Source organism: Bolinopsis microptera, chromosome 5 (assembly GCF_026151205.1).
Source record: "Bolinopsis microptera isolate Bmic1 chromosome 5, MBARI_Bmic_1.0, whole genome shotgun sequence".
NCBI lineage: Eukaryota > Metazoa > Ctenophora > Tentaculata > Lobata > Bolinopsidae > Bolinopsis > Bolinopsis microptera.
In genome coordinates this window covers 9,178,122-9,202,147 of record NC_087076.1, presented here as the reverse complement: position 1 = coordinate 9,202,147, position 24,026 = coordinate 9,178,122, and the positions used below count along the sequence as shown (strand labels likewise).

Here is a 24,026-nt window from a genome sequence, read left to right as displayed (position 1 = left end):
CAGCCTACAGGTGAAAGACACGATTGAGGTATTAAAAGTTTTATTCCCGAAGAAAGCTTTGATACGCGGAAAATCATCAAAATTAAAAAAATTATTTGCTGCACCAATTATACGAGCGTGCTAAATCACTCTACAGTCGATCTTCGAGACTGTTAAAAAAGGGCCCCCGACAGTTGAAACCAATGTCAATCGATGTATTTTCGGACGCTGATTCCGAATCACCCCCCATGACATAGGGTTAAAATGCTCCCCTGACGAGATATTGGCGAAAAACTGTCTCGATCACGTGATATGACCATATAAGGAAGTTAGTCTAATTTCTCGTTAGGGTTAGGGTTTCAGTGTATGTTTTTGTTAAAGATTGGGTTAGGGTTAGGGTTGGGATCAGATTAGAGGGTTAGGATTTCGAAAAGTCGTTCAGGACCAGCTAGAGAACGTGTTGAAAAAGTCACGTGACAGTCGAGTGTAGAGTGATTAATCATCATCCCCAATTATATGCAATGCACGGATTTAACTATGAAAAAGAGATTTTGGAAGATCATGTTTGAAAATAGCTTTTTTGACGTTTTATCCCCTCGACCGAAATTTCGCCATATTGACTCAGACTGAAATTTTGATCACCAGTGACCAATCAGTGATCAAAAGGGTGTAGGTGGTAGGTAAGGAAAATTGGATTTTACTAATTCACTCGCCAGCGCGCTATCACGTGTTTTTAATGCCGTGATTTCATTGGTCACCTCTATAACGCGCATTGTTTGTGACAGGATAGTTTTTTCACATGATTTGTCAACCGCGCGTGCAATAAACTCAATTTAAGCTCCGCTTTGTGACCGAAATGGGCCCTAATATGGAATTTATGCAACGCATGGCCGGTAATTAGCTAATTGAATTTTCGGCACAAGGACCAGGTTGCATATTACAATTACATATACTTAAATACAGTGTAACATATTTTATTATTTTATTATGTCAATTAATTATATTAATTACGTCGCAAGAATGTTATCTGGTTCTTGTACCAGCTAGCTGCATGTTTGAAGAATCAAAACAAAATTTTATGACGACTCGTCAATGAGCTGTTAGAATTATAATAACAGCATGTAAAGATGTAAAGATCGGTAATCTTTAATATAAACGCTACAGTTGATAAAATAAATGAAGGCAAAAAAAAATCATTAACAAAATATATCGCTGATCGCCTTATAAAAGTGATAAAATAACTGCAGTTGTTAAATAGAACTCAAAGAGTCTGAATGAAATTAACAATATCGGGAGCAATTAACAGTAACTGACCAAAACCACTAATCAATCATTATATTTTGATACTTCAGATTCTGTAATTATACGATTTTCCTCAAACCTATATAATACCGACCATGATCGATATTTAAGTATAAGATAGCTTTATTAAAACTTTTAATCTGTGCATGGCAAGTGTGGGTGAACTCCTATGTGACAACTTTAATATCACTAAATATCTAAAAATCTCTAAATTTCTCTAAATGAAATTATCCATCGCATCATATTATTATTATATTAGTGCAACTATAAGTGCCTAATTCAGTGAGGATTTCTCTATTGCAGTTGGATTGCAAAATAAAACACGTGGCAGAAGCATGAACTCGCTCATCAAAACCGGCCGAATTATATAGTCAATTTAATTCTGAGCGCCAAACACGTATCCGATAGTAAACAACAAAATGTTAATTCTCTGTCTTCTCTGTTCTCTTTACCGAATCAAACGAGGAAAAAGCGGAATCGCAAATCCTAAAGTTTCAAAATTAAAGATATTTTTTGTGCTCAATATAACAGTGCATCATGGATATAATATTAATTATAAAGGCAGAATGGTCATAAATTTTTACTCGAAATCACTATCGCTGTGTTGACCAGTGTATTTCGGAAATAGTTTCCGCTTTTTCTTCGTTGGCTTTGGTAAAGTGGCTGCAAAATCGTCTCGGCGGATTTGGGCATTTTCTCCTAGCTTCCGAACCCTGAAAGAAATTGATATATTTAAATTTATTCAATAGATTGATTTAAAATCTTTGGATATGCCGGTTTCGTTTATACCAGTTTATTAGTATAATTGTGTGCTGTGACTAGTGAGTGACTACATGCGTTGGTAATATTGTGACTATTTGTTACTATATTCTCACTCATTCGCTTGCCTTAACATTATCACGTGAATTTGGTTTTAATGGTTTTGCAGTCGAACAAAACGGTTTCAAAATTCACATTAACCCTAATCCAAATCCTAACCATAACCCTGAAGCTATATCCGTGACCCTAACTATAGACCTAAACCTATAACCCGAGCCCTAAACATTCGAATTCGTGTTTAACTATAATGTCACGTGACCAAAACAGGTTTTTGCCTATCAATTTCCAGGGAAGCGTTTTTACCCTACGGGAAGTGATTCGAAATCAGCGTCCAAAAATACACTGGGAGACTTTGGGACCGGAAACTGATCCGGCCCCCAAAGAGGGGTCAGATCACGTCACCAATTAGTGACGTATAATTAGTGATGTGATCCATGGATTGAATTTAATTGACATAGAAATGTGCTAGATCTGGGGTAGAGTTCACATGTCAATTCTGTAAATCATAGCTGTACATTAAGAAGTAAACATGATCTGACTGCTCGACTCGTAGATCACATAAGGGACGGGAGCTCTTGCTAAAGGGGGGGTTCTCGTATCAAGGGATGTGAGACGTACGTGTCAAAGGCATGCAAGGGGAGTGAGCCGATCTAGTGTTCTAGGTATTATAAATATTGGGTGATAGAAGGTAGTAGTATCGCATTCTATCAACAGTCATGCCTACCTTCTCCAAGTTCCTCAACGGTTTCAGAGGATGTCAACAGGTGCTTGATTCTGACCAGGAGGTGACCGGGACATGATTTCAGGCCTGACCGGGACCGGGATACAAAATGTGACTTGACCGGGACTGAGATTCAAAGAGATTATCAATTTACCGGGACCGGGACCGGGATGAAAAATGTGACTTGACCGGGACCGGGACCGGGATAGCTCAAAATTGCCAATTCCGGTCGATTACTGGTTAATTCATGATCATAATTTATTACTCAAACTTGTTTAGCAATTTTAAACATTGTTGTATTTGGCTCAGAGGATGTTTGAAGATGTTGCTCTAAGGAGCAACAGACTATCATCTGGATCGGCTTGCTGTTGGAAAGACTCCTTCCAGCAGTATTCTGTACGACCTTTGTTCTTTCTACACGACATACCCAACTCATATGAACTCTACCCCAGATCTAGCCCATTTCTAGGTCAATTATATTCAATCCATGGATCACATCACTAATTATACGCCACAAGCTTCAAGCTTGCATGTTAATTACTTGATGACGTATATGGTGGATCATATCACTCCGGCCCCAAAGTCTGGCAGCCCAAAAATATACCGATTTAGGTTACTTTCACACCTTAGGGCCTTTTCTCAAGATTTTTTAAGAGTATTATTAATGCTAGAATATGACATCTGAATTCAGAAGGAAGTAGTTAAATTTTAAAGACTTACGAGGGTATAAGCTGGTCTCTAACAGTGTCTTCCATAAGTTTGAGGAGTTCTCCCCTTTTAGATGCAGGAATCCTGTAGATATATTTTGAAAGGTGTTGCGTATCTGATTATTGTGGTTTTGATCCATTCGGTTGATTATCAAATGATTGGTTCGATTGATTGATAACCATTTGTTGCAATGATTGTGAGCACAATGATTGAAATCGAGTTCAATTCATGAGGCTATGTCTGAGACATTGATCTTTATAGAAGCAAATTAAGTTAAAATAAGGATTCTTTGTAGTGATACTATGTTAATGACTCATTAATTCAATCAAATTACATTTTTGTTAAGTGAACCAATATTTTGAATGATCGAGGAGGAATCAGGAATAAAATTCTTCCCTTAGAGAGCTTATGCTAATTATAATATATAATATTACCTGAACATTTGAGTCTTGAGGTCACTTAAGATGCTAAATGACTTGTTAAAGTCAAGATCCTTATCTGCAGTACTGGGGCCTGGTACCTCCTCACTAGAACACGATTGATCGATTACTTCGATTGGTTCATTAGTGCATGATCCCTCATCTTCATCCGGCAGCTGATGGTCACGGTCGGGGCCAAAATAAACTTGCTGAGGTAACTCAGTAGAAACGTTTCTACCTAGAGTGCTGTCGACGCTGAGATGAGGACTTAGTCTGAAAAAATCTTGGTAAACTTTTAACAATAATTTGTATTTATAGGATGACAGCTGATAGCCAAAACTTTAAGTTACAAATTGCTAGTGAGCTAGTGAGAAGAAACAGTTTTAAAAATAGTTTTATATTTTCTGTTAACAATTTTTAGCAAATTAAAGAATAATATTGACGTCTGATGAAATTAATTCACTAAGATTGATGCATGATCAGCAGCCGTTTCAGCAAGCAACCAACAATATTGAATATATCCGGAAATTTTTACATTCGCTGTTCCGAATCAAGTTCTAAAACTTCGGTTTAAAGCTTACAAATTAGGGTTTAAATACGAGGCTAAGTTTTACTACAGTTCAGAGATACAACAATGAAGTAAACGGATGCGGGCACACTTGTTATAACCATCACATTTTGATCTCGATTGAATTCGAGAGCAATGTCCCAGGGCCAGACTATTTACTTATGAAGTCAGGGAGGTGGGGTGGTTTTGGAATTTCGGACAAATCCTGAAATACGGACACGGGGGGGGGGGGGGGGGGGGGGGGGTTGATTTCTGAAAATCCAGAACAGTGTGTCCCCTGTTCGGACACACCCGGACAGGGGAGGGGGTGATCTGAAAATCTGCGATTTTTGGCGGACGTCCTCAGTCAATATTTCACCCTGATCATGGAACCTTGATCATGATAGCTTCAATTTAAATTCAAGGCCAAACTTTGAACTCGACAAGGTTGCCCAGGTTATCGAAATGGTTCATGGGTTCGCCGACAGGAAATAACCTATTGACTTTATCGTGAGGCCAATCATGTTAAACAAAAAAAAGTTTTACCTGAATGTGGTCGGGAGTTGCGTCCAGTCAATTTCATATATTCTCAAAATCGCTAGCACATGTTTGCACGGTAACGTCGGTGTGCCACGGAATTTAATGCAGTCACACCTGACTTCTTCCGATAGAGATACCTAAGATTTTTGCAAGTTTAGAAAGGAATTTAGAAAGGATTCTAGTATCTGACCATGATGTTAGCTCATGGTAAATTACTTCATAAACTGTGGTCTGCAATAGTTATTGGTCAGCTAATGGTGAAACTATCATTCAGTAAATTTCTGGATGTTTCTGAATAGGCTCAATAATTACAGTTTCTGTTACTTTTATCAGAAACTGTCATCAATGATTCTATTCAGAAAAAAGTAGAAATTGCTTGAAAGATAATCAAAGTGCGAGACTCAATAACGACTAAATCAGATTATTGGAGACAAGTTGCAACAAATCCTAGTCTATTAAGTATTAATTACCTTGTACGCGAAGGGATTTCCTTCAGAATCCTTTGTCCTGACAACATATTGGTCACCCAGTTTCCTGATGTCGTCTTTAGTTTTTTCGAAGGATCGAAAATAACTTTCCTGAAAATTACAAAGTTCATATCCTGAACAATAACTTTGTAGTGACATACATTTGGGTTGAAAAATGTCAAATATCCGAAAACAAAGAAGCTGTACATTATAAATATAAACCTTCACCAAGATGAGATTCTTAGACGGGATACCATTAAAGAATGATGGTAACACATGGTTCTGTGAAACGATCCTCTTATAACTCACGGAGTCTGATATCATCTGATGAATAATTTTATTTTGTAATTTTGTAACTTGATATCTACATGACTATTGTCTATGGGCTTATTGGGCTAACTTTGCGCTCATGGGTTTATGCATGCGAACTGATTCTATAAAACAACTAGCGAAGAAATAAAACCGAAAATCAAATATGTTTATAATTCGACGATCGATATTGTTTGCTCATATTCTCATTGGTAAGCATTATGTTTATTAAAATTTTACCTTGTGTCTATACGTCTGCAGCCTGTTTGGGATAAAGTCAAAAACCAGAGAGGCTAGCAGCTGAGGAAGGGAACGATGGGCGGATACGCCATTAAACACTCTGTGTTTCAAAACATTGTTAAGCGACTCTATTCCATTGTTTGTTCTGACCCCAGCAAGAGCTTCCAGATTTCTGTACGGCATAGCCCAATACTGAGAAGATATATTTATAAAGAGATATTTTAAGGTTATTGAACATCTGCTTGTCAACATTCAAGCCTCTTTTTTGTTCTGGGTACCCGGTACAGCCGTCATTCATTTCGTCATTCAATTCGAGTTTTAACAAACTCAAAATGTATGATGCCAACGAAAGAATTAAGAATTTCACAAAAAATCTTACTTCTCTGCGATCTGCGTAATAGAGGACATAGCTACTAAATGTGGGATTACGTAGACAGAGGTCACTGGTCATCACCTTCCATAATCTTTCCTCGAAATATTGGTCGATTCGAGTGTCGGGAAGGTGGATGTTGGGGGTCTCTGCGTACATTAAATACAGCATGCATTCGAACGCTTCAACTTTCGCTGAAAATAAAACTTAAGTTAGATATAGCCGTGGATCTGTCCAAATGCCTCTAATATATATGATCCAGGTTTGAGGAAACAATGTAATTTAGCTGAAATCATTAAAACATAGAAAACATAGTGCACACATATGGGCAGGTTTCCTCAAATGAAATTTTGTTATCAGCGCTGATAATCGCTTATTTAGCGCTTTATAATCAGCTAAATTGCAACCAACTTATAGCTTTAACTATAAGCGCTTATAATTGCTTATAAATGGTTCAAAAAAACGACTACGAATCGCTTATCTGGCCGACCGCTTTTCCACCACTTGTAATAGCCAATCCTACTGGAAACAAAAGCGCTTTTTTGAATTACTACATCAATTATAGTCGACTATAAGCGATTTTTTTAACCGCTTATAATCGATTAAAAACGGCTTTTTTTAAAAAGCGCTAACTAAGCGATCGTGAGCGCTGATAACAAAATGGAAACCTGCCCACGTATGCTAACAAAATCAAAACATATACCTCTGTCATTGTCGTATTCTCTGTGCAGGGGAACGTCTGCAGAAAGTATGACAATTAACTTGAATGACAATTCTATGTACCAAAACACACAATAAACACTTAAATGCAATATCAAATATCATGTTATAAATCGTATAAATTGCAAAACTTCCTAAATGAAAATCAATGTGGTAGGAAACTAACTCTTTTCGAGGTCTTTTAGCTTGAAGATGCACTTAATTCTTTTGTCCCAAGCCTGTTTAACATGGAAGTCGCACCAAAAGGGACGAATTCCTTGAAAGATTGCCCTCATGGCGTTGATCTCCGCAATGTCTTGGTCGGTCATACAGTATGTAGGGGACATTCCCGGATTCCACCCCTTTATGACCGACAGGGCTTCTGCTATGATCTCCTCACCGTTCGGGTGTTCAGAACACGTTATGAAAAAAGCGACAACCTGAGGCCAGGGTAAAATTAATCATGATAATTATACCTATATATATTATATATATAGGTAATACTTCAGGCTGGCCCAAAATTAGCAACCCACACGCAACCCTTAAATAACTCACATAATTGGCATTAGAAGTGCTTGCAAATTTCAGAGAGTATAGATATGGGTCAAACTTAGATTTCCTGAAATATTCGTAAAATTTCATCAATTACAGAGGGAGTGGCGTACCACTCCCTCTTTTTCTCTTTTGTCACCACAAAGTGAGAACGTTTTGAGTTAGGAACTCCAGACACATGTGGTTTGATAATTGAAGTGCTTCCCCAAAATAATAGTTGGTTGTTTACAACTAAACCGGGTTATGACCATTTTAAGATCTGGCGGATACATGATCTCGGCACTTAATCTGTGATTTCTTCACTCAATCAATGGTCTAATTGGTTAGAATCTGCTCATAGGACAGGAACCGTGTGGGTAGTTATTTTTGGGCCACCTTCAAATATTACGTTTAAATTGATAATTAACTTTTATCATTGATCATTCTATTTCTAACCGAAACAAAAAAGACATATACTGTGAATCAGACTCTTGCTTATAAAAACCAACTAAAAAAGTCACAATTATAACCTGGTATCCTTGGGGTGTTCTACAGGCGAGCAAAAACAGTGGCAAGTTGTAATGATTTGTCTTGTGCGTGCTGTCCATAAACAAGACGGTACCAAACTGTTTAAGTATATCCTTTTGCGTCTGGTTCTGGTAGACCAAAAGCATCTTCGAGTTCCGAGGATTTTCCTTAAAGAATGTTTACAAATTTACACATCAATCACTACAAAAATTGAAAACCATCCTAAAATATTAAAGTATTTTATATTTATTTACACTGAATACAATACATGGCAACAATTTCAAGGAGACTTCATCAAAAATTTAAATAACCTTGTCCGGCTCATCGACGTAGTGGACCGAGTTTCCTTCATGACGTAGTTCTTCGATAATGGCCTCGAGTCTATCTTTTTCTAGACCTTTTACCGTTACGATATTTCTTATGTCGGTTACTGTTGGGAACCACAGACGGTTGTCCATGTTCACAGGGTATCGCATAGACTCTGAAATATTTGTATATATTCACAACCAGTAACTGAAGGGTTAAACCAATACACAATTGCGTGTTTCGCAGAATAAAATGGGAATACGGGAGTGTAACCTAATTCGCAATTAATTAGAAAAGCTTTTAAACACTAACTTTCCCTAAAAGTGTAAAACTATTTCTTGATGGTTAAATACTGATCGAAGCTAAGAAAGAAATTCCAACTTTAAAGATGGCTTACCCAAGTATGTTGTGATCTCGTTCACAAATATTGTCCTCAACCGCCAAAAGTTGCAACATTTGTCGACATTCGTTTTTAGTATGTCCACAACTTTCGGATTGAATGTCGGTCTCTGAAGATGGCCACTGAAATAGTTTTATTTTTGAGGGAGGGAGGGAGGGAAGGAGGGAGGGAGGGAGGGAAGAAGGGAGGATGTGAGGGAGGATGAAAGGGAGGGAGGGAGGATGTGAGGGAGGATGAAAGGGAGGGAGGGAGGGAGGGAGGGAGGGAGGGAGGAGGGAGGGAGGGAGGGAGGGAGGAGGGAGGGAGGGAGGGAGGGAGGGAGGGAGGGTGTGAGGGAGGATGAAAGGGAGGGAGGGAGGGAGGATGAAAGGGAGGGAGGGAGGGAGGGAGGGAGGGAGGGAGGAGGGAGGGAGGGAGGGAGGGAGGGAGGGAGGGAGGGAGGGAGGGAGGGAGGGAGGGAGGAGGGAGGGAGGGAGGGAGGAGGGAGGGAGGGAGGGAGGATGAAAGGGAGGGAGGGAGGATGTGAGGGAGGAGAGGGAGGGAGGATGAAAGGGAGGGAGGGAGGGAGGGAGGGAGGGAGGGAGGGAGGGAGGGAGGGAGGGAGGGAGGGAGGGAGGGAGGGAGGGAGGGAGGGAGGGAGGGAGGGAGGGAGGGAGGGAGGGAGGGAGGGAGGGAGGGAGGGAGGGAGGGAGGGAGGGAGGGAGGGAGGGAGGGAGGGAGGGAGGGAGGGAGGGAGGGAGGGAGGGAGGGAGGGAGGGAGGGAGGGAGGGAGGGAGGGAGGGAGGGAGGGAGGGAGGGAGGGAGGGAGGGAGGGAGGGAGGGAGGGAGGGAGGGAGGGAGGGAGGGAGGGAGGGAGGGAGGGAGGGAGGGAGGGAGGGAGGGAGGGAGGGAGGGAGGGTGTGAGGGAGGATGAAAGGGAGGGAGGGAGGGAGGGGGGGAGGGAGGGGGCTTACCAATTTTCGTGGGTTTCGTGGTGGAAGCTGAAAAAGATTCCAAACATTTCATCGGCATTTAGAGCCAAACAGTCAAGTCCCACATCTTTCAACTCCGATTGGGTGTAAGAGTTGTACTTCACATCAAGAACATCGAACACATAGCACTGGGAAGAGTTTATTCTATGTATACGCATTTCATGTATTAAACTTTATATACATTTAAGGACGTGCTTGATTATTCAAGAATAAGTAGAAATATTTAGAAAACATAGACCAGACAAACTAGGTCCTGGGAGTTAGTTTTGCAGTCTCCAAAAGAACAATATACAGCATGACAAATGAAAAACAGCAGATCTAAAAATCAAAACATATCACTGGCTATCTGGTTTCAACAAGATACTTGGACACGGTTTTGGAAAAACTCACTTGGATGTAGGCTTGACAACCAGTCTTTATGGTCTTGTTGGGTAAATCCGACCCCCGACACACTTTAACACGGGGCTGTCTTGTTATTCTTTCATCAGCCCGGCAATTGAACCTATTTATTGGAAAATAGAAATATGAATATCTTGATTCTTGACCTAAAAAAGTTGCAATGTATCAGTATAGATACATATCAATTTGATGAAGTGAAGTATTTGATAGACGATTGGGCGACATCTGTCCGACAGCGACATCTGTCCGACAGCTGAATTTGGGATTTCGGACAGATGTCGCTGTCGGACAGGAGTCGTTTTTGGCGACAATTTAGCAAGTAACAGTTTAGATCATGTCTCTAATTGCAAATGTGTCGTATTGAAATCAGGTCACAATTTCGGACAGATGTCGTTTTTTTCTGGTACCCTGATTCGGACAGATGTCGCTGTCGGACAGATGTCGCTGTCGGACAGGAGTCGTGTTACCTTGATAGACGGCTTTAAGTCTGTATTAAAAACCAGCAATATTTAAATCTATGTTGTTGAACAGACAAAACTAAAAACAATTAATTGTTTTAACTATCATTTATTGTTTTAACTACATAGCGTAATCGTTAATGTTTGAACAATAGTTGCTTACCTTTTTCGTTCTCTGATCCGAAAATACCGACCTTTGTGCTCCCATGTGGCAGCTGTAACTCCCGACCTTTTTATACATTTTGTATAAGTTTTTGGTTTGGAGGTTCTGGCCTGAAAAAAGCCACAGTTTAGTACGTAATCGAAATCTATTATGTTGTCATGTATTATGTAATTATGTTTTTATGTTTTCATGTAGATTGTAGCAGTGTGAATAAATCTTACTCCCTGGCTTCGAGTTACTTATATAAATATACAGATACAGTCCATAAGTTTTGAAATCAGTATCATGTTCCATTTCATGAATAGATAGTACTGAAAAAAGGTGAACCATACAAAACTGTCCATTCCCATAAGAATATAAACATATATTTTATTGTACGAAGATACAACTTGTTCGAGATAAAATAGAAAACATACCCCACTTCCTTTGACATAAAAAGCGGTTTCAGTGAACGTTTCTATTTTCTGCTTAATGTATGTGAACATTCTTTCCTTCTGGTCATGTTTCTTTATCTGATACTGTAGTGCACCATCTTTCACTTCTCGAAAGCCCTCATCGAGTAGCCACCTCAAGCTGAGAAAAATGTTAGCATAAGTAATAAGTATGTTAAATCGCAAGGACACAGCTACTACAAGATTAATTATATTCAGCATTTCGGTCCAAGCTTTTACCTTCCAGCAGCTATAATAAATATATTGGCTTAATCAACAAATAGCAGGAACCACATTCATTTTTGTTTCTTGACACCATTTAATGGATAGACGTGTTACTGACAATGGTCATAAATTATGACTCATAATGTAAATATATACTGTTAACCTTCAACAGTACTGATATAAATACTGATACCAATACATTTGTCTGAACTATTAAAGAAACACACGCCAAAGAAAATTAATATTAATTTATAAGATTCAATGTTGAGAAGGTATAATGGTATCCCATATTACACATTCATAAAAGTATACACCAAACATATGGAACGTATGAGAGATGGACACAGTTTAGAAGTGAAATTTAAGTGGGTTTAAAGGCTAGCTTTTTGTTGTTGTTGATACATTAGTAGTAAGTACACAGTGGATTAAATCACATTAAAATAGAAGTATTAACTGGCTCACATAAATATTAGGTTCGCTTATAACAGCTGAAATAAAACAAACTCAGAAACGGAACTCCAAAATCGTATACTAAATTATAAGGTGACTCAACTCAACTGCAATGTTATAGAGCGATACTGAATTAATCGACCTAAATATCATACAATATATATTCTGAAAAACAGGAATATATTGTACAATGTACATTGTACAACACATACAATAAGTAACTAATACAGATCATACTGCAATACAAATTTTACAATATCAAATTGTTAAATAGAAGGAACTAGATGTACTGATTACTTAATCTATAACTGTCCCTATATATAATCTACAAGAAATTATTCAATTTTTAAATAGAAGCAACTCTGAATCGAATTGTCCCCATCTACAGGAAATCATTAAATTATTAAATAGAAAGAACTAGATGTAGTGATTACTTAATGATCTTTAAATCTAATTGTCTTTATCTACTGGAAATTATTAAATAGAAGGAACTAGATGTACTGATTTCTTAATGATCTTTAAATCTAATTGTCCCTATCTACTGGAAATTATTAAATAGAAGGAACTATATGTACTGATTTCTTAATGATCTTTAAATCTAATTGTCCCTATCTACTGGAAATTATTAAATAGAAGGAACTAGATGTACTGATTACTTAATGATCTTTAAATCTAATTGTCCCTATCTACTGGAAATTATTAAATCATTAAATAGAAAGAACTAGATGTACTGATTACTTATACTCAATGATTTCTAAATCTAATTGTCCCCATCTACTAGAAATCATTAAACTATTAAAAAGTGATTACTTAATGATCTTTAAATCTAATTGTCCCTATCTACTGGAAATTATTGAATTGTTAAATAAAAGGAACTAGAATACTAGATGTACTGATTACTTAATGATATTTAAATCTAATTGTCCCCATCTACTGGAAATTATTGAATTGTTAAATAAAAGGAACTAGATGTACTGATAACTTAATGATCTCTAAATCTAATTGTCCCCATCTACTGGAAATCATTAAACTATTAAAAAGTGATTACTTAATGATCTTTAAATCTAATTGTCCCCATCTACTGGAAATTATTGAATTGTTAAATAAAAGGAACTAGATGTACTGATAACTTAATGATCTCTAAATCTAATTGTCCCCATCTACTGGAAATCATTAAACTATTAAAAAGTGATTACTTAATGATCTTTAAATCTAATTGTCCCCATCTACTGGAAATTATTAAAAAGAAGGAACTAGATGTACTGATTACTTAATGATCTTTTAATCTAATTGTCCCTATCTACTGGAAATTATTGAATTGTTAAATAAAAGGAACTAGAATACTAGATGTACTGATTACTTAATGATATTTAAATCTAATTGTCCCCATCTACAGGAAATCATTAAATTATTAAATGGAAAGAACTAGATGTAGTGATTACTTAATGATCTTTAAATCTAATTGTCCCCATCTACTGGAGATCATTAAACTATTAAATAGAAGGAACTAGATGTACTGATAACTTAATGATCTTTTAATCTAATTGTCCCCATCTACTGGAAATCATTAAACTATTAAAAAGTGATTACTTAATGATCTTTAAATCTAATTGTCCCTATCTACTGGAAATTATTAAATAGAAGGAACTAGATGTTCTGATTACTTAATGATCTTTAAATCTAATTGTCCCCATCTACTGGAAATCATTAAACTATTAAAAAGTGATTACTTGATGATCTTTAAATCTAATTGTCCCTATCTACTGGAAATTATTAAATTATTAAATAGAAGGAACTAAATGTACTGATTACTTAATGATCTTTAAATCTTATTGTCCCCATCTACTGGAAATTATTGAATTGTTAAATAGAAGGAACTAGATGTACTGATTACTTAATGATCTTTAAATCTTATTGTCCCCATCTACTGGAAATTATTGAATTGTTAAATAGAAGGAACTAGATGTACTGATTACTTAATGATCTTTAAATCTAATTGTCCCCATCTACTGGAAATTATTAAACTATTAAATAGAAGGAACTAGATGTACTGATTACTTAATGATCTCTAATCTTATTTTCCCCATCTACTGGAAATTATTGAATTGTTAAATAGAAGGAACTAGATGTACTGATTGCTTATACTCAATGATCTTTAAATATAATTGTCCCCATCTACTGGAAATCATTAAACCATTAAAAAGTGATTACTTAATGATCTTTAAATCTAATTGTCCCTATCTACTGGAAATTATTAAAAAGAAGGAACTAGATGTACTGATTACTTAATGATCTTTAAATCTAATTGTCCCTATCTACTGGAAATTATTAAATTATTAAATAGAAAGAACTAGATGTACTGATTACTTATACTCAATGATCTCTAAATCTAATTGTCCCCATCTACTGGAAATCATTAAACTATTAAAAAGTGATTACTTAATGATCTTTAAATCTAATTGTCCCCATCTACTGGAAATTATTGAATTGTTAAATAAAAGGAACTAGATGTACTGATAACTTAATGATCTCTAAATCTAATTGTCCCCATCTACTGGAAATCATTAAACTATTAAAAAGTGATTACTTAATGATCTTTAAATCTAATTGTCCCCATCTACTGGAAATTATTAAAAAGAAGGAACTAGATGTACTGATTACTTAATGATCTTTTAATCTAATTGTCCCTATCTACTGGAAATTATTGAATTGTTAAATAAAAGGAACTAGAATACTAGATGTACTGATTACTTAATGATATTTAAATCTAATTGTCCCCATCTACAGGAAATCATTAAATTATTAAATGGAAAGAACTAGATGTAGTGATTACTTAATGATCTTTAAATCTAATTGTCCCCATCTACTGGAGATCATTAAACTATTAAATAGAAGGAACTAGATGTACTGATAACTTAATGATCTTTAAATCTAATTGTCCCCATCTACTGGAAATCATTAAACTATTAAAAAGTGATTACTTAATGATCTTTAAATCTAATTGTCCCTATCTACTGGAAATTATTAAATAGAAGGAACTAGATGTTCTGATTACTTAATGATCTTTAAATCTAATTGTCCCCATCTACTGGAAATCATTAAACTATTAAAAAGTGATTACTTGATGATCTTTAAATCTAATTGTCCCTATCTACTGGAAATTATTAAATTATTAAATAGAAGGAACTAAATGTACTGATTACTTAATGATCTTTAAATCTTATTGTCCCCATCTACTGGAAATTATTGAATTGTTAAATAGAAGGAACTAGATGTACTGATTACTTAATGATCTTTAAATCTTATTGTCCCCATCTACTGGAAATTATTGAATTGTTAAATAGAAGGAACTAGATGTACTGATTACTTAATGATCTTTAAATCTAATTGTCCCCATCTACTGGAAATTATTAAACTATTAAATAGAAGGAACTAGATGTACTGATTACTTAATGATCTCTAATCTTATTTTCCCCATCTACTGGAAATTATTGAATTGTTAAATAGAAGGAACTAGATGTACTGATTGCTTATACTCAATGATCTTTAAATATAATTGTCCCCATCTACTGGAAATCATTAAACCATTAAAAAGTGATTACTTAATGATCTTTAAGGGGGGGGGGGGTCAATGGGTATTTTTTTGTGAAACTTGATTTCGAGATAGTAGTTGACCAACAAACTAGGACCAGTGACCGAACTTTTGAGGGGGTCCCGGACCCCAACCGCCAAACGGTGCGCGCAGGGCAGCCACGCCCATATTTGGTCCAAATTAGGCCCAATTTAGCCAAATACCCTGAACATGCCCAAAACCCAGGTTTATGGTGCTCTACTTGTAGCTAGTGGTCTCCTGAACTCGTATATGAAATTTCATCAAGATTGGACAAAAAATGACTGAGTTATGAGCCAAAAACCATATGCCCATATTTGGGCATACGCACCAAATTTGGTAGATTTCGTCCCATAAATTGGTCAAATATCAATATTTTTGGATGAGACTTACTTTATATGAAAGGTAAGCCTAAACTACATATTCTCTGTAAGTTATAGCTTTATATCTGTTTAAATGTGGATACTAAGGCGAAAAAACCACAAAAAATGAACTAAATTGCCCATATCTCGGTTCGCGATATTCGCGGAATTGATCTCACCAAAATTGTAACAACTCAATCAGTTTTCAAAATTTTTGCATGAAATTTTTGAAATCGACTCGAAATCGCATTTCGACCTTATTTTAAGAACGGATTTTTGATTTAGGCCTCAAAAAAAATTTGGCGGCCAAATTCTGAATTTCTGTAATATAATTTTGGAATTTGGCCGCCAAATTTTTTTTGAGGCCTAAATCAAAAATCCGTTCTTAAAATAAGGTCGAAATGCGATTTCGAGTCGATTCCAAAAATTTCATGCAAAAATTTTGAAAACTGATTGAGTTGTTACAATTTTGGTGAGATCAATTCCGCGAATATCGCGAACCGAGATATGGGCAATTTAGTTCATTTTTTGTGGTTTTTTCGCCTTAGTATCCACATTTAAACAGATATAAAGCTATAAATTACAGAGAATATGTAGTTTAGGCTTACCTTTCATATAAAGTAAGTTTCATTCAAAAATATTGATATTTGACCAATTTATGGGACGAAATCTACCAAATTTGGTGCGTATGCCCAAATATGGGCATATGGTTTTTGGCTCATAACTCAGTCATTTTTTGTCCAATCTTGATGAAATTTCATGTACGAGTTCAGGAGACCACTAGCTACAAGTAGAGCACCATAAACCTGGGTTTGGGGCATGTACAGGGTATTTGGCTAAATTGGGCCTAATTTGGACCAAATATGGGCGTGGCTGCCCTGCGCGCACCGTTTGGCGGTTGGGGTCCGGGACCCCCTCAAAAGTTCGGTCACTGGTCCTAGTTTGTTGGTCAACTGCTATCTCGAAATCAAGTTTCACAAAAAAATACCCATTGGCCCCCCCCCTTAAATCTAATTGTCCCTATCTACTGGAAATTATTAAAAAGAAGGAACTAGATGTACTGATTACTTAATGATCTTTAAATCTAATTGTCCCTATCTACTGGAAATTATTAAATTATTAAATAGAAAGAACTAGATGTACTGATTACTTATACTCAATGATCTCTAAATCTAATTGTCCCCATCTACTGGAAATCATTAAACTATTAAAAAGTGATTACTTGATGATCTTTAAATCTAATTGTCCCTATCTACTGGAAATTATTGAATTGTTAAATAGAAGGAACTAGATGTACTGATTACTTAATGATCTTTAAATCTTATTGTCCCCATCTACTGGAAATTATTGAATTGTTAAATAGAAGGAACTAGATGTACTGATTACTTAATGATCTTTAAATCTAATTGTCCCCATCTACTGGAAATTATTAAACTATTAAATAGAAGGAACTAGATGTACTGATTACTTAATGATCTCTAATCTTATTTTCCCCATCTACTGGAAATTATTGAATTGTTAAATAGAAGGAACTAGATGTACTGATTGCTTATACTCAATGATCTTTAAATATAATTGTCCCCATCTACTGGAAATTATTAAACTATTAAATAGAAGGAACTAGATGTACTGATTACTTAATGATCTCTAATCTTATTTTCCCCATCTACTGGAAATTATTGAATTGTTAAATAGAAGGAACTAGATGTACTGATTGCTTATACTCAATGATCTTTAAATATAATTGTCCCCATCTACTGGAAATCATTAAACCATTAAAAAGTGATTACTTAATGATCTTTAAATCTAATTGTCCCTATCTACTGGAAATTATTAAAAAGAAGGAACTAGATGTACTGATTACTTAATGATCTTTAAATCTAATTGTCCCTATCTACTGGAAATTATTAAAAAGAAGGAACTAGATGTACTGATTACTTAATGATCTCTAATCTTATTTTTCCCCATCTACTGGAAATTATTGAATTGTTAAATAGAAGGAACTAGATGTACTGATTGCTTAATGATCTTTAAATCTAATTGTCCCCATCTACTGGAAATCATTAAATTATGAAATAGAAGGAACTAGATGTACTGATTACTCAATGATCTCTAAATATAATTGTCCCCATCTACTGGAAATTATTGAATTTTTAAATAAAAGGAACTTATAGATGTACTGATTACTTATAATGATCTCTAAATCTAATTGTCTCTATCTAGTAAAAATCATTAAACTATTAAATAGAAGGAACTAGATGTACTGATCTCTAAATCTAATTGTCCCCATCTACTGGAAATCATTAAACTATTAATTAGAAGGAACTAGATGTACTGATTACTAAATGATATTTTAATCTAATTGTCCCCATCTACTGGAAATTATTGAATTGTTAAATAAAAGGAACTAGATGTACTGATAACTTAATGATCTCTAAATCTAATTGTCCCCATCTACTGGAAATCATTAAATTATCAAATAGAAGGAACTAGATGTACTGATTACTTAATGATCTCTAAATCAAATTGTCCCTGATCTTTAAATCGAATTGTCCCTATCTGAACTCAGGTGCAGCTTGAACGACTAAATTTGAAAAAGTAAAACTTCTTGTCTGAATGAACTATTAGAACCTCAAGAAGCTGATCCGCATGTCTCCGCTACTAAAATGTTTAATGAGCTCAATCACTCATTACTTAACAGTTTAATCTTCAAAGTGAGTTGTACAATCTAGATTTTTTTAAGTAGCTGTTGATAGTGTAAAACAGGAGTGACTTGATCGTTTTCATAACTTCGATTTACAATTTGTACCATAATAAAACTAGCACTGCCATGGGGTTCAAAAAGGGTCATTGTAAGCCTCCAGCGTAATGGTCCTAAGTCTCTGCCCCATGTGGTGCCTGTCAGCATCAGCTAACAGAATAGCCCTAACATAACGATCAAGCCACAAATTAGGTTCTATAATGATTTTATATTGTTGAATAAAGAGATTAGAATATTTAATATTTGTTTTATTCTGAATATTTGTTTTATTCTACTGGAAATGAGAAATCATTAATTAAACTATTAAATAGAAAGAACTAGATGTACTGATAACTTAATGATCTCTAAATCTAATTGTCCCCATCTACTGGAAATCATTAAATTATTAAATAGAAGGAACTAGATGTACTGATTACTTAATGATCTCTAAATCTAGTTGTCCCCATCTACTGGAAATCATTTAACTATTAAATAGAAGGAACTAGATGTACTGATTACTTAATGATCTCTAAATCTAATTGTCCCCATCTACTGGAAATTATTGAATTGTTAACTAAAAGGAACTAGATGTACTGATTACTCAATGATCTCTAAAATACATAATTGTCCCCATCTACTGGAAATTATTGAATTTTAAAATAAAAGGAACTAGTATAGATGTATAACTGATTACTTATAATGATCTCTAAATCTAATTGTCCCTATCTAGTAGAAATCATTAAACTATTAAATAGAAGGAACTAGATGTACTGATTACTTAATGATCTTTTAATCTAATTGTCCCTATCTACTGGAAATTATTGAATTGTTTAATAAAAGGAACTAGAATACTAGATGTACTGATTACTTAATGATATTTAAATCTAATTGTCCCCATTTAAGGGGCCAATTAATTAAATAGTAGCCTCCAAAATGAAAAATGAATAATCTTGCTTGCTTCAAGCTTTCAAGGTTAATATTATATGTGTTCTTCTGACATTAAAACCACTACAAACATACACATATAATACTTGCAAACGAGATGAACAGTACCATGCATCGAAAAGTGCCACAAAGAAAAGTTTATAAATCATTAATTTTGCTTGCTTGGATATATGTATTACAGCTGGCATTAAAACTATAGATAAAGTGAAAGAAGCGTATGACTTAATGAAAAATCAAATGACAGATGACAGATGACAATTGTAATCAAGCTGGCATTAAAACCATGCAAAAAGGAAAAGAAGCGTATGACTTTATGACATGACAAATCAAATGACAGGTGATCAGCAATTAGCACTGACCTGTTTTCCCACACCGAATAAATTTAACTCCTTGAACAATTGGAGTTCTTTTGGACACCAGACTATTCGGAAATCGGACCTGAAAGAGTTTTAACCTTACAAATTGAACAAAAAAATAAACAAAGGATTGAAAGCTTAACTCAACCTTTCGGGAACAGAAGCAACAGTCATAGATGTTCGTGGAGTATCAGAAAATCACTAGTTAAAATTTGTATCGAATAAGAGAAGATATCGATTTGACAAGAAAAGATTTATCGCAGACACGCGCCACGCGGTTTACTTAGACGCTTATCCAATGCGAAATTCAAATATGGCTCTTTTTGTGAAATTGATGGCGAGTGAATTAGTAGCGCCGGGAAAATTAGTGTGTGACTGCGATTTAAGCAGTTGGTCAATATGACAGAGTTTTGTAGCGCGATGCACTACTGGGTCACGCCGCGCATCAAATAATTCTTCTCGCAACCACTTCGGTAGATCGGCAAGATGCACCACTGTGCCTCACCGAGCTGCGAAGGATTGACATCGTGAATCAAGTAATCAGCCGAGGGGGTTTCCATTTTCCAAATGCTTACGGTTGATTGCGGGGATCGGCCGAGGGGAGGGATTGTTTGTCGTTGCGATTACGTAATCAACATTTTCTTTTTACCTTCTAGAATAATAACTGATAACAATTTGACAATATTTCGAAAAAGCTCGACTTGAAAACAAAAAGCTTGCATTCTACAACAAAGTCAAAAGCAGCTTTTGATTAGAACCATACATGATATCTCTACCCAATCACAAAAAACCCGATGTATCACATGGCTGAGGTTATTGGTCGGCGCTCAGGCCTCAGCCTGTCATTTCGCCGAATCTTTATTCGGGCTGAGTGAATTACGACCTCCATCGCTCTGAAAAAAAGTACGAATGCTCATTGGCTGTTAGAGCGCACGTGACTAGCATTCACTTAACAGGTGATACTCGTAAAATATCTGTTCCATACATTGTCCAACTCGGCGCGCGTCCTAGTAGGTTGTAAACCTACAAGCATTCACTTGTCATTTGATTCACGATGTCAATCCTTCGCATCTCGCCGATCTGCATACGTGGTTGCGAGAAGCATTATTTGATGCGCGCGCGACCCAGTAGTGCATCGCGCTACAAGTAATTTTGTAATGATCTTTCTAATTTCTAATTAACGGGTGATACTCGTAAAATATTTGTTCCATATACAATATACGAGTCCAACTTTACCGGGCCGCGCTCAGCCTGTCATTCCGCTGAATCTCTGTTCATGTTCTATATTTATGATTTATGAACATAATAGCCTGAGGTCCCCAAGTAAGTCCAACTCGGCGCGCGTCCTGGTAGGTTGTAGAACATAAAGAACATATTGATGACCTGATAAGTCACCAAGAGAAAAATAAACACAGAATAAACTAAATCATGCTTAACTCTCTCCATGCTTTTCTATTAGTATTAGTATTTGTTGCAAAAAGTCTTAAATGGTATAAATCGTCTGTATGCTGTATTTACAAGTCTAAATTTTCTGTCACTTAAATCGTTCAAAATAGTTTTTAACAAGTTTGACTGGTGTCGTCCGAATCTACCTCTCATCAAACTCTGCAGACTCTCTACAGCAAAATGTAAGGCAAGCTGGGCAGGTGAGTTATTATCACTGCGGAGGATCAAGGATGTGACCGAGCATTCTCCACCGTGCACGAGCAACACGCTCACTTAGTGAAACAACTTCGCAGCGTTTGTATAGAGTCACATTTCGTATGACATTAGGGTAGGTCATGCCGATGATCGTACGGAGATGATTCCTGTGGCAGACATCAAGTTTTTGAAGGAGTTGTTTAGATGTTGCCCAACTGTTGCAGTTATACATCAGTATTGAAACAACTTGTTTTCTAATTTCTAATTTCTAATTTCTAATTTCTAATTTCTAATCTCTAATTTCTAATTTCTAATTTCTAATATGACGTCAGCAAGATTTTGGCCAATTTTACCCCCCCCCCCCCCTGGCAGAAACTGTCACCATTGAGCGACCGTCCTCCCCCCTAATGACGTCAGCATTTGCCAGACCCCCCCCCCCCCCCCCCCCCCCCCCGGTTCACATATTATTACGTAATCAGCCGAAGGCCGGGGAGGGGGTTACATCTATTATATATAACTATAAGTATGTGTAAAACTGATTACGGAGGGCCGGGGAGGGTGTTAAAAATATACCGAAAAGTGATTACGTAATTATGTGAATGGTCCCATACCGTGTCAATCATTGTTTCCGCCTCGTCTACCTTGCTCTTTTGTCCTTATATTTAATTTTAACATGTCACTTTATTTAAAGACTATAAAAAGATAATTAAGTCTTGTTAAATATTTTGAAAAAAATACGCGTATTTTTCAGGACTTATTCTTAATACATGTACGTATGCAGTATGGTGGTCATACTGCATAATTTAAATAGTAAAAATTATTTTTTAAATGACATTCGATCCTTGGCCGCAACCATATATACATGCGTATTTTTTGCTTAAAATAATAGTCTTATTTATCATAATGAATAATATATAATATACTTTAAATTTTGTAAAATGCTGTTCTTTTTAATATCAAACTATATCCCAAAATAAAACTAAGGTTTAGAGATCGTTTCAGTTAGGGTTGGGATCAGATTAGAGGGTTCCGGTTAGGGTTTTGAATAGTTGTTCATGCAGAGCCAGCTAGAGAAAAGGTTGAAAAAGTCACGTGACAGTCGATCGAGTGTAGAGTGTTTCATCATCCCCTATTAACAACTATTATAGATATAAGTATAACACATGCAAATACGAAAATCAAAATGTTTTTATCATTCTATTATGATTCGAAAATAAGTCTCACTAAAAGAGCATGTATCCAACAAAGGCAGCAACAAGACAAAAATACATCGGGAAAACATTAGCGCTACTTTCCCAGTTCATGTCACCGCCTTCTCCAGAGTGTTCACCTTCTCCAGAGTGTTCACCTTCTCCAGAGTTTTCTCCTTCTCCTTCTCCTTCTCCTTCTCCTTCTCCTTCTCCTTCTCCTTCTCCTTCTCCTTCTCCTTCTCCTTCTCCTTCTCCTTCTCCTTCTCCTTCTCCTTCTCCTTCTCCTTCTCCTTCTCCTTCTCCTTCTCCTTCTCCTTCTCCTTCTCCTTCTCCTTCTCCTTCTCCTTCTCCTTCTCCTTCTCCTTCTCCTTCTCCTTCTCCTTCTCCTTCTCCTTCTCCTTCTCCTTCTCCTTCTCCTTCTCCTTCTCCTTCTCCTTCTCCTTCTCCTTCTCCTTCTCCTTCTCCTTCTCCTTCTCCTTCTCCTTCTCCTTCTCCTTCTCCTTCTCCTTCTCCTTCTCCTTCTCCTTCTCCTTCTCCTTCTCCTTCTCCTTCTCCTTCTCCTTCTCCTTCTCCTTCTCCTTCTCCTTCTCCTTCTCCTTCTCCTTCTCCTTCTCCTTCTCCTTCTCCTTCTCCTTCTCCTTCTCCTTCTCCTTCTCCTTCTCCTTCTCCTTCTCCTTCTCCTTCTCCTTCTCCTTCTCCTTCTCCTTCTCCTTCTCCTTCTCCTTCTCCTTCTCCTTCTCCTTCTCCTTCTCCTTCTCCTTCTCCTTCTCCTTCTCCTTCTCCTTCTCCTTCTCCTTCTCCTTCTCCTTCTCCTTCTCCTTCTCCTTCTCCTTCTCCTTCTCCTTCTCCTTCTCCTTCTCCTTCTCCTTCTCCTTCTCCTTCTCCTTCTCCTTCTCCTTCTCCTTCTCCTTCTCCTTCTCCTTCTCCTTCTCCTTCTCCTTCTCCTTCTCCTTCTCCTTCTCCTTCTCCTTCTCCTTCTCCTTCTCCTTCTCCTTCTCCTTCTCCTTCTCCTTCTCCTTCTCCTTCTCCTTCTCCTTCTCCTTCTCCTTCTCCTTCTCCTTCTCCTTCTCCTTCACCTTCTCCTGAACTTCCACTTTCAAAGTCGGCTGAAAATTTGAATTTGTGACGTGGTTGCAGTAAATACGTGGTTGCAGTAGATACTGCAAATTTCCATTTCAAAAGAACCTCAACTAGCCGTAG

The 24,026-nt window shown here is 36.5% G+C and overlaps 2 protein-coding genes across 3 annotated transcripts in view; both read right to left on the bottom strand.

Annotated features, from left to right (window-relative positions):
• The window catches only part of LOC134816159 (uncharacterized), a 99,269-nt gene that overhangs the window by 17,544 nt on the left and 57,699 nt on the right, over nt 1-24,026 (bottom strand). The window lies entirely within an intron of this gene.
• LOC134815294 (uncharacterized) lies at nt 1,130-20,077 on the bottom strand. Its single transcript, XM_063823808.1, has 18 exons — nt 19,999-20,077; nt 11,293-11,449; nt 10,877-10,986; nt 10,247-10,358; nt 9,839-9,984; nt 8,883-9,007; nt 8,491-8,660; nt 8,182-8,346; nt 7,308-7,560; nt 7,125-7,160; nt 6,431-6,615; nt 6,052-6,243; nt 5,725-5,826; nt 5,506-5,613; nt 5,042-5,172; nt 3,964-4,221; nt 3,542-3,613; nt 1,130-1,994 (listed from the first exon to the last, which is right to left on the bottom strand). Exons 2-18 carry the CDS (start codon nt 11,359-11,361, stop codon nt 1,862-1,864), a joined length of 2,367 nt encoding a protein of 788 aa, XP_063679878.1. The 5' UTR covers nt 11,362-11,449; nt 19,999-20,077; the 3' UTR covers nt 1,130-1,861.

Excerpts from the sequence above, each read along its gene's own strand:
- LOC134815294 (XM_063823808.1), bottom strand. The coding sequence starts at position 11,361 with ATGTTCACATACATTAAGCAGAAAATAGAAACGTTCACTGAAACCGCT. Across the intron at positions 9,008-9,838 it reads CACGAAACCCACGAAAATTG|TGGCCATCTTCAGAGACCGA; the intron begins GTAAGCCCCCTC and ends AAACTATTTCAG. Across the intron at positions 3,614-3,963 it reads CTCAAGACTCAAATGTTCAG|GATTCCTGCATCTAAAAGGG; the intron begins GTAATATTATAT and ends ATATATCTACAG.